Here is an 11965-nt window from a genome sequence, read left to right as displayed (position 1 = left end):
GGCTTGTTGGACACTCACTGTTGGTTGACACACACACAGCGATAGACACACACGCATACACAATGAAAGTGACACACACACACACACACACACACACACACACACACACACACACACACACACACACACACACACACACACACACACACACACACACACACACACACACACACACAGTGAGACACACACAGCAAGCTTTTCTAATACTATTTTTCCCACTGCAACAGGAGCAATACAACTAGAACGTTTGTTTCTGACAGCAGGCTTAGGTACTGTAGTCCAACATAATAAAGTCAATTTTCAAACTGCTCTCTGCCTCCCCGATACCCATAGTGCTCTCTGCCTCCCTGCTAGCCATAGTGCTCTCTGCCTCCTCACTACCCATACTGCTCTCTGCCTCCCCACCACCCATACTGCTCTCTGCCTCCCCACCACCCATAGTGCTCTCTGCCTCCCCACTACCCATACTGCTCTCTGCCTCCCCACCACCCATAGTGCTCTCTGTCTCCCCACTACCCATACTGCTCTCTGCCTCCCCACTACCCACAGTGCTCTCTGCCTCCCCGCTACCCACAGTGCTCTCTGCCTCCCCGCCACCCATAGTGCTCTCTGTCTCCCTGCTTCCCCGCTACCCATAGTGCTCTCTGCCTCCCCGCCACCCATAGTGCTCTCTGTCTCCCTGCTTCCCCGCTACCCATAGTGCTCTCTGCCTCCCCGCCACCCACAGTGCTCTCTGCCTCACTGCTACCCGTAGTGCTCTCTGCCTCCTCACTACCCATACTGCTCTCTGCCTCCCCACTACCCATAGTGCTCTCTGCCTCCCCGTGACCCATAGTGCTCCCTGTCTCTCCGCTAGCCATATTGCTCTCTGCCTCCCCGTTACCCATAGTGCTCTCAGCCTCCCTGCTACCCATAGTGCTCTCAGCCTCCCTGCTACCCATAGTGCTCTCTGCCTCCCTGCTATCCATAGTGCTCTCAGCCTCCCTGCTACCCATAGTGCTCTCAGCCTCCCTGCTACCCATAGTGCTCTCAGCCTCCCTGCTACCCATAGTGCTCTCAGCCTCCCTGCTACCCATAGTGCTCTCAGCCTCCCTGCTACCCATAGTGCTCTCTGCCTCCCTGCTAGCCATAGTGCTCTCTGCCTCCTCACTACCCATACTGCTCTCTGCCTCCCCACCACCCATAGTGCTCTCAGCCTCCCTGCTACCCATAGTGCTCTCAGCCTCCCTGCTACCCATAGTGCTCTCTGCCTCCCTGCTAGCCATAGTGCTCTCTGCCTCCCTGCTGGCCATAGTGCTCTCTGCCTCCTCACTACCCATACTGCTCTCTGCCTCCCCACCACCCATAGTGCTCTCTGTCTCCCCACTACCCATACTGCTCTCTGCCTCCCCACTACCCACAGTGCTCTCTGCCTCCCCGCTACCCACAGTGCTCTCTGCCTCCCCGCCACCCATAGTGCTCTCTGTCTCCCTGCTTCCCCGCTACCCATAGTGCTCTCTGCCTCACTGCTACCCGTAGTGCTCTCTACCTCCTCACTATCCATACTGCTCTCTGCCTCTCCGCTACCCATAGTGCTCTCTGCCTCCTCACTACCCATACCGCTCTCTGCCTCCTCACTACCCATACTGCTCTCTGCCTCCCCACTACCCATAGTGCTCTCTGCCTCCCCGTGACCCATAGTGCTCCCTGTCTCTCCGCTAGCCATATTGCTCTCTGCCTCCTCGTTACCCATAGTGCTCTCAGCCTCCCTGCTACCCATAGTGCTCTCAGCCTCCCTGCTACCCATAGTGCTCTCTGCCTCCCTGCTATCCATAGTGCTCTCTGCCTTCCCGCTACCCATAGTGCTCTCTGCCTCCCTGCTACCCATGGTACTCTCTGCCTCCCTTCACTAACATTAAAACTGGTCTGGTATGCTGAGAGGTAAAATAATGAATGACATAAAACATTTTATGCAGAACAGTAGAGTAGAACATGGGAAAGTAGAAGATAGTTTGAGAAAAGGCTAAGTACCCCATGGTCTGCTGTGTGGAACGGGCCTAAATGACTGTGTTGTGTGTATGAGTGTGCAGCAAATGAGTGTATCTGACCTGCAAGACATACATCACCCAACATGTGTTCACTGTCTGGCCTCTATAACAGCGAGGAAAGAATTCTGAGATGTGACTGGTATGCGCACACACCCACACACACACACACACACACACACACACACACACACACACACACACTCTAAAACACACACACACTAACACACACACACACACACACACACACACACACTCTAAAACACACACACACTAACACACACACACTAAAACATATACACACACACGCTACAACACAGCCACACAAAGAGTATAATCTGCAATAACTGCAAGGCAGAATGGGGGAATGGGGGAATTGAGAAGTGGGGAGCAGGAAGGGAAATTACTGTTGTGGGTGAATAACTCTGCCCCAGGGAGGAGAATTGCTGTGTGTGTGTGTGCGTATGTGTGAGTGTAAGTGTGTGTGTGTGTCTTTGTGTGTGTGTGCGTATGTGTGAGTGTAAGTGTGTGTGTGTGTCTTTGTGTGTGTGTGCGTATGTGTGTGAGTGTAAGTGTGTGTGTGCAGACATGCGTGCATTTGTTTGTGTTTGAGTGTGTTTGCCAGACTAATTTCCATCGTGGCTCCCTATAATGTGGTGTGAGCATTCTTCAGCTTGTTGATGTGTAGCCTATCAGGCAGCAGAATGAATGGAAGGCTCAGACTGTAAACATTCTATTGTCACTTTAATGCTTCTGTCGATGGCTTTGTTCCAACCAGCCAATTCACTCCTCTGGAGTAGCTGGCTTATATCTGCAGCTCTGCATCACATGCACGCACGCACGCACACACACACAAACACACACACGTGCACGCGCACACGCACACGCACACGCACACGCACACACACTCACTCACTCACACACACACACACACACACACACACACACACACACACACACACACACATACAGTGTTTTGCTTCAAGCTTGTGCATTAGTCACAGGCGAGCAGGTTCTGTTTTTGGTTCTGTCTCAGTCTCTGGACCTGAAACCAAACTATTGAAGGACATTAACTCACAGAGAGATACTCTGGACCTGGAGCCAAACTGTCAAAGGACATTAACTCACAGAAATACTCAGCCTGCTGCTGTGTGTGTTCATACAGTACTTCCGTTCCCCAGTGAGGTCAGAGAGAGGACAGTCTCAAGTCTCGTTCCATTGGACAGGACAGTCTCCACTCTCGTTCCATTGGACAGGACAGACTCCAATCTCATTCCATTGGACAGGACCATCTCCAGTCCCATTCCATTGGACAGGACAGTCTCCAATCTCGTTCCATTGGACAGGACAGTCTCCAATCTCGTTCCATTGGACAGGACAGTCTCCAGTCTTGTTCCATTGGACAGGACAGTCTCCAGTCGCGTTCCATTGGACAGGACCGTCTCCAGTCTCATTCCATTGGACAGGACAGTCTCCAGTCGCGTTCCATTGGACAGGACAGTCTCCAGTCTCATTCCATTGGACAGGACCGTCTCCAGTCTCATTCCATTGGACAGGACAGTCTCCAGTCGCGTTCCATTGGACAGTATGGGTTTATCACAGTTTATGTAAATTATGTTAAATCATTGCTGTTATAAATGGTTTTGTTCCAGTTATCAGAGCAGATGATTCAATAAGCTGCCCAACCTGTCCAGTTATTGTGTGTGTTCTGAGTATTATATGGAGGCTGTACTCAGTACAAAAAACAGTACTTTATGCTTTGTAATGGAGTGGTTTCTGCCCTATCCAGATTAAAGGATGGGATTAGTTATAGTGTTTTAAAGATGCTGGATGTTCCCACTCTCTACTGATCCCGCTACATACACTTCACTGCCCTCTCTCCCATTCTCTACAGAGGAAGACTCCTAGTCCCTAATCATAGCGTTACTACTCAAACGATGCAGTTCTATTAGCTCACTGCCTGTCACAGAGCCTGTTAGAGCTCCTGTCACAATCCAAGGTCTGACCTCTGACAAACAACAGGGGAAGGAGAGGTGGCAGAGAGAGAGAAAGAAGTGGAGAGAGAGAGACGGAGAGAGACACCGAGAGAAAAGCAGAGAGAGAGAAAGAGACAGAGAGAAAAGGGGAGATTGAGACAGACAGAGAGAGAGAGAGAGAGAGAGAGAGAGACAGACAGAGAGAGACAGAGAGAGAGAGAGAGAAGTGGAGAGAGAGATACAGAGAGAGACACAGAGAGAGAGAAAGAGACAGAGAGAGAAAAGGGGAGAGTGAGACAGACAGAGAGACATAGAGAGAGAGAGATTGAGAAAGAGATTGAGAGAGTGGAGAGAGAAGTCTAGGGGTCTAGCAGTATAAAGGGTTAGATGAAGAGAGTGGCGAGAGAAGGCTAGGGGTCTAGGAGTATAAAGGGTTAGATGAAGAGAGTGGAGAGAGAAGGCTAGGGGTCTGGGAGTATAATGCAGGTCTTTGAAAAGGCCAGATGAAGTGAAAAGGTCTTGGCTAAATTCCAGAAAGAATGTTGAGAGGAAAGAGCAGAGGAAAGAGGAGAGGAAAGAGGAGAGGAAATAGGAGAGGAAAGAGGAGAGGAAATAGGAGAGGAAAGAGGAGAGGAAATAGGAGAGGAAAGATGAGGTAGAGAAGAGATAAGACAGCTAGCCACTGCACTGAGGGTGCTTCTGGGTCATTGTATCAAGTTTCCTACGAGTTCATGGTCCAGTGATGTTGCTGACTGAGCCAGGCTGGACTCCACCATACATGGCACCTCCAGGACTGGAGCAGTGTGTCAGGGTCTGGGGACTGGAGCAGTGTTTCAGGGTCTGGGGACTGGAGCAGTGTGACAGGGTCTGGGGACTGGAGCAGTGTGTCAGGGTCTGGGGACTGGAGCAGTGTTTCAGGGTCTGGGCACTGGAGCATTGTGTCAGGATCTGGGGACTAGATCAGTGTGTCAGCGTCTGGGGACTTGAGTAGTGTGACAGGTTCTGGGGACTGGAGCAATGTGTCAGGGTCTGGGGAGTGGAGCAGTGTGTCAGGGTATGGGTTCTGGGGACTGGAGCAGTGTGTCAGGGTCTGGGCACTGGGGACTGGAGCAGTGTGTCATGGTCTGGGGACTGGAGCAGTCAGGGTCTGGGTACTGGAGCAGTGTGTCAGGGACTGAGATCTGGGGACTGGAAAAGTGTGTAAGGGACTGGGGACTGGAGCAGTGTGTCAAGGTCTGGGGACTGGAGCAGTGTGGCATGGACTGAGATCTGGGGACTGGAAAATGTGTAAGAGTCTGGGGACTGGAGCAGTGTATCAGAGTCTGGGAACTGGAGCAGTGTGTCAGTGTCTGGGGACTGGAGCAGTGTGTCAGAGAATGGGGACTGGGGACTGGAGCAGTGTGTCAGAGTCTGGGGACTGGGGACTGGAGCAGTGTTTCAGGGTCTGGGGACTGGATCATTGTGTCAGGGTCTGGGGTCTGGGGACTGGGGACTGGAGCAGTGTGTCAGGGTCTGGGGACTGGATCAGTGTGTCAGGGTCTGGGGACTGGAGCCGTGTGTCAGAGAATGGGGACTGGGGACTGGAGCAGTGTGTCAGGGTCCGGGGTCTGGGGACTGGAGCAGTGTTTCAGGGTCTGGGGACTGGATCATTGTGTCAGAGTCTGGGGTCTGGGGACTGGGGACTGGAGCAGTGTGTCCGGGTCTGGGGACTGGATCATTGTGTCAGGGTCTGGGGACTGGAGCCGTGTGTCAGGGTCTGGGGACTGGAGCAGTGTGTCAGGGTCTGGGGACAGGATCAGTGTGTCGGGGTCTGGGGACTGGATCAGTGTTTCAGAGTCTGGGGACTGGAGCAGTGTGTCAGAGTCTGGGGGCTGGAGCAGTGTGTCAGGGTCTGGGGACTGTGGACTGGAGCAGTGTGTCAGGGATTGGGACTGGAGCAGTATCTCAGGGTCTGGGGACTGGGGACTGGAGCAGTGTGTCAGGGTCTGGGGACTGGAGCAGTGTGTCAGGGTCTGGGGACTGGAGCAGTGTGTCAGGGTCTGGGGACTGGAGCAGTGTGTCAGGGTGTGGGGACTGGGGACTGGAGCCGTGTGTCAGGGTCTGGGGACTGGAGCAGTGTGTCAGGGTCTGGGGACTGTGGACTGGAGCAGTGTGTCAGGGATTGGGGACTGGAGCAGTGTGTCAGGGTCTGGGGACTGGAGCAGTGTGTCAGGGTCTGGGGACTGGAGCAGTGTGCCAGAGTCTGGGGACTGGAGCAGTGTGTCAGAGTCTGGGGACTGGAGCAGTGAATCAGGGTCTGGGGACTGGGGACTGGAGCAGTGTGTCAGGGTCTGGGGACTGGGGACTGGGGACTGGAGCAGTGTGTCAGGGATTGGGGACTGGAGCAGTGTGTCAGGGACTGGGGACTGGAGCAGTGTGTCAGGGTCTGGGGACTGGAGCAGTGTGACAGGGTCTGGGGACTGGAGCAGTGTGACAGAGTCTGGGGACTGTAGCAGTGTGTCAGGTTCTGGGGACTGTAGCAGTGTGTCAGGGTCTGGGGACTGTAGCAGTGTTTCAGGGTCTTTGGACTGGGAAAGGGAAGGGAAATGTGGACACCTAGTCAATTGTAGAATTGAATGCACTCAACTGAAATATGTAAACTGCATTAAACCCAGACCTACTTCACTGGGCTATATGTCTTCATGAGAGGGCCTCAGACCTACTTCACTGGGCTGTATGTCTTCATGAGAGGGCCTCAGACCTACTTCACTGGGCTATATGTCTTCATGAGAGGGCCTCAGACCTACTTCACTGGGCTGTATGTCTTCATGAGAGGGCCTCAGACCTACTTCACTGGGCTATATGTCTTCATGAGAGGGCCTCAGACCTACTTCACTGGGCTATATGTCTTCATGAGAGGGCCTCAGACCTACTTCACTGGGCTGTATGTCTTCATGAGAGGGCCTCAGACCTACTTCACTGGGCTGTATGTCTTCATGAGAGGGCCTCAGACCTACTTCACTGGGCTGTATGTCTTCATGAGAGGGCCTCAGACCTACTTCACTGGGCTATATGTCTACATGAGAGGGCCTCAGACCTACTTCACTGGGCTATATGTCTACATGAGAGGGCCTCAGACCTACTTCACTGGGCTATATGTCTTCATGAGAGGGCCTCAGACCTACTTCACTGGGCTATATGTCTTCATGAGAGGGCCTCAGACCTACTTCACTGGGCTATATGTCTACATGAGAGGGCCTCAGTCCTACTTCACTGGGCTGTATGTCTTCATGAGAGGGCCTCAGACCTACTTCACTGGGCTATATGTCCTCATGAGAGGGCCTCAGACCTACTTCACTGGGCTGTATGTCTTCATGAGAGGTCCTCAGACCTACTTCACTGGGCTATATGTCTTCATGAGAGGGCCTCAGACCTACTTCACTGGGCTATATGTCCTCATGAGAGGGCCTCAGACCTACTTCACTGGGCTATATGTCCTCATGAGAGGGCCTCAGACCTACTTCACTGGGCTGTATGTCTTCATGAGAGGGCCTCAGACCTACTTCACTGGGCTATATGTCTTCATTAGAGGGCCTCAGACCTACTTCACTGGGCTGTATGTCTTCATGAGAGGGCCTCAGACCTACTTCACTGGGCTGTATGTCTTCATGAGAGGGCCTCAGACCTACTTCACTGGGCTGTATGTCTTCATGAGAGGGCCTCAGACCTACTTCACTGGGCTATATGTCTTCATTAGAGGGCCTCAGACCTTCTTCACTGGGCTGTATGTCTTCATGAGAGGGCCTCAGACCTACTTCACTGGGCTGTATGTCTTCATGAGTGCCTCAGTGGACTAACAGATGTGGGACAAATCATTTTCTCTACACATCTCTAAACAAATGTCTCTATTAAGATATTAGTTATATATGCTGTCAGTGATGTGAAAATGTAATATTTTGGGATATTTAGTTTTCAAATACATTTATTGTAATGTTAGTTGTGAGTGATGTTATTATTTAGATACATCTATTTGGATAATTGTTATTCCCGTTGTCTGGCAACTATTAGTTGTGTTCTGGGACACTGTCTCCATGATAATGATGTCATTGACCTGTCACCTCCCAAGGTCAAAGTGTCATCCTGTAACAACCCTAATGATTGGCTGTTTACACTAGCAGCTGTCTTCATCTAAATGGTGATGGATCACTCCTCTTCCTGGGTTGTGTGTGTGTGTGTGTGTGTGTGTGTGTGTGTGTGTGTGTGTGTGTGTGTGTGTGTGTGTGTGTGTGTGTGTGTGTGTGTGTGTGTGTGTGTGTGTGTGTGTGTGTGTGTGTGTGTGTGTGTGTGTGTTTTAGCAGATGATATGAGCTTGGACATGATATGCCTGCTGATTTAATCAATACACAGAGGAAACACACGGTTGGCTCCATTACAATCCAATAACACCGGTGTGTGTGTGTGTGTGTGTGCTGTGTGTGTGTGTGTGTGTGTGTGTGTGTGTGTGTGTGTGTGTGTGTGTGTGTGTGTGTGTGTGTGTGTGTGTGTGTGTGTGTGTGTGTCTGTGTGTGTCTGTGTGTGTCTGTGTGTGTCTGTGTGTGTGTGTGCTTGCATGCTTGCATGTGTGTGTGTGTGTTGTCTACCTTTGAAAAGAGTTTGCACGGTACAGAAGACATTATTTTGGTTTGTAATATTTTTGTTGTAAATTGGCTCATCGACCACAAATAGAGGCAGTTACAGAGGATATTCATGAACATCTGACATACAGGAGAGAAGAGAGCTCATGTTACAATCCCTATATATTGCACTACTTTGAACCAGGGGCCATTGCTGTGTTGTTTGGTTTGTTTATATGGCCATACTTTCTGTTTAGGATCATATTGAATCAGAGTAGATGCAGGATATTAACGTGTGGATGTAGAGGTGCAGAGAGCCAGTCTGTCTGGTAGAAAGACCATATGGCCTCACCACGCTTTCAGGATCAGGTAAGGAGACAGGTGCTGGCCTACCAGGCAAACACACACACACACACACACACACACACACATACACACTCACATACACACACACACACTGTGACACACACCTCTCAATTCTCTCAGCAGTGCCCCTTGGCAGCCCCAAAGTGTAATGACCTGAGTCTGGCTCATTAAGGAGCTCTATTAACCCAGGCCAACCCAGGCCAACCCAGGCAAGGACAGCAGTCAGCCTCATTAGGAAACGTTGTTAGGGCTGGTCATTTTAGTCAGCTTTTAGACATCAGCTGCAGTGATGTAGTTGTAACAAAAATAGGTGGGTAAAGCCTAATCACCGTTTGTTGTGAGCATAGTAACTCTCCCTATATTTTCAATGCAATTTTCCTCAATAGGTGCATGGTATTTGGTATTTCTTGGTATTCAACTCGTTGTTCAGTGAATTCATTAGCTGTAGTTGCTAATGTGTATATGGTTGTATTCATCAGCATACATGGACACATATGCTTGTTTAACGCCAGTGACAGGTTATTGGTAAAAAATAGAACAGAGTAGATGGCCTAGAGAGCTGCCCTGCGGTATACCACACTTTACATGGTTGACATTAGAGAAGCTTCCATTAAAGAAAACCTCTTGAGTTCGATTAGATAGATAGCTCTGAAGCCATAGCACATACGTTTTCTCAACAACAGGTTATGGTCAATAATGTCAAAGGGTGCACTGAAATCTAACAGTACAGCTCCCACAATCTTCTTATTATCAATTTCCTTCAACTAATCATCAGTCATTTGTGTCAATGCAGTACATGTTGAGTGCCCTTCTCTATAAGCATTCTGAAAGTCTTTTGTTAATTTGTTTTCAGAGAAATAGCATTAAAGATATGACAGATAGGAGTGGCTATATAGTCAGCTATGTGTGGGAACCTGAATACTGAATGGTTTTCATCAAATTGTTCTCACAAGAGGAAGCTTCTCACTGTAACCAGTGCCTGTAATCTGGTTCAGGTTAGTAATCAACCTTCCTCTTCTGGTGTACAGCTTCAGGATAGTCCTCATCTGAGGAAGATATACTTCCCACTTAAGTTCTTGGCTCTTTCAGAACAGCTATCTTGTCCTTGAACCTCGGGATCTTGACCACCATCGGCCTGGGCCTGTGACCTGGGCAGGTGGTGGGTTTTTCAGTCCTGTGAGTGTGCGTTCCACTTCCTGTGTTCCATCTTCAATTTCTTAGAAGTCATTTCCCTCACCATTGATTCTGCAATTCCTTCCACAACCATATTATTCTGCCTTGATTTCTCCATCATTGTTATCATGGATTCACACACAGAACTGATGTCCTCTCTCAATGACTTACAGATTGTTGTCATCTTGCTGTTCTCCGATTTCAACTCATCGATTTTGTTGTTTTAACAACTGCTTGTAGAACTATTTTTGTTTGTTTAAAAGATCCTTCGTCTGTGATAGAGAGACACCACTGTCCTCAACGGTACTCTCGTCGGCTTTGGTCTTTGTCATGGTAGCTAGCAACGTAGGTGACGTTGCTACGTCAAATAGCTCCTCACTTCAGACCTGGCCTTGGTCGGCAGGATCACTGGACAGAGAGTAGGTTGGTGTCAACTACACCAACGACCTGTACCACAGAGAAGATTCAGGTTGGGGTCAACTATACCACCGACCAGTACCACAGAGAAGATTCAGGTTGGTGTCAACTACACCAACGACCTGTACCACAGAGAAGATTCAGGTTGGGGTCAACTATACCACCGACTAGTACCACAGAGAAGATTCAGGTTGGGGTCAACTAAAACACTGACTAGTACCACAGAGAAGATTCAGGTTGGGGTCAACTACACCACAGACCAGTACCACAGAGAAGATTCAGGTTGGGGTCAACTAAAACACTGACTAGTACCACAGAGAAGATTCAGGTTGGGGCCAACTACACCACCGACCAGTACCACAGAGAAGATTCAGGTTTGGGTCAGCCACAACACCGACCAGTACCACAGAGAAGATTCAGGTTGGGGTCAACTACACCACCGACCAGTACCACAGAGAAGATTCAGGTTGGGGTCAACTACACCACTGACCAGTACCACACAGAAAAGTCAGGTTCAGGCTGTGGTCCTATAGGTCCTGGGCAGTGGTGGAAAAAGTACCCAATTTTCATACTTGAGTAAAAGTAAAGATACCTTAAAAGAAAATGACTCATGTAAAAGTGGAACTCACCCAGTAAAATACTACTTGAGTAAAAGTCTAAATGTATTCGGTTTTAAAAAAAATACTTAAGTATCAAAAGTAAATGTAATTGCTAAAATATATTTATCAAAAGTAAAAGTAAAAGTATAAATAATTTCAAATTCCTTATATTAAGCAACCCAGACGGCACAATTTTCTTGTTTTTTATTTATTTACGGATAGCCAGGGGCACACTCCAACACTCAGGCATTTGTGTTTAGTGAGTCTGCCAGATCAGAGGCAGTAGGGATGACCAGGGATGTTCTCTTGATAAGTGCTTGAATTAGACACTTTTTCTGTCCTGCTAAGCATTAAAAATTTAACAAGTACTTTTGGGTGTCAGGGAAAATGTAAAAGTACATTATTTTCATTAGTTATGTAGTGGAGTAAAAGTAAAATTTGTCATAAATAGAAATGGTAAAGTAAAGTATGGATACCCCCCAAAATGACTGAAGTAGTACTTTAAAGTATTTTTACCTAAGTACTTTACACCTCTGGTCCTGGGACACGTTGAGATGGAAGCTTTTTGACAGTTCTTTATTTGAAAAACAATATTCACCCTTCTGACCTGGAATTCCTCAACAGTTCCAAAATAGGTCACTGAGTATTGAAAATGAGATCTCCTGAAAAAATGATGACCAACAAAATGATTATCTAGCTGCTGTATCTGTGCCAGGATACAGCTCATTGGCTGCATGTCAACTTTTTTTATATCAGTCTGTTAGTGTCTAGCACAGGAGGTTGGTGGCACCTTAATTGGGGAGGACGGGGCTTGTGGA

At 49.0% G+C, this 11965-nt stretch overlaps 1 protein-coding gene across 1 annotated transcript; it reads right to left on the bottom strand.

Moving 5' to 3' along the window:
- Positions 1-566: 566 nt before the first annotated feature.
- Positions 567-1454, bottom strand: LOC139365875 (sericin-2-like). Its single transcript, XM_071102933.1, has one exon. The coding sequence runs from the start codon at positions 1452-1454 to the stop codon at positions 567-569; it is 888 nt and encodes a 295-aa protein (XP_070959034.1).
- Positions 1455-11965: the final 10511 nt, after the last annotated feature.

The sequence above is a fragment of the Oncorhynchus clarkii genome, chromosome 14, assembly GCF_045791955.1.
Source record: "Oncorhynchus clarkii lewisi isolate Uvic-CL-2024 chromosome 14, UVic_Ocla_1.0, whole genome shotgun sequence".
NCBI classification, from domain to species: domain Eukaryota; kingdom Metazoa; phylum Chordata; class Actinopteri; order Salmoniformes; family Salmonidae; genus Oncorhynchus; species Oncorhynchus clarkii.
This window is presented reverse-complemented; position numbering and strand designations above follow the sequence as displayed.

Coding starts and splice junctions, on each gene's coding strand:
- LOC139365875 (XM_071102933.1), bottom strand. CDS start 1,454: ATGGGTGGCGGGGAGGCAGAGAGCACTGTGGGTAGCGGGGAGGCAGAG.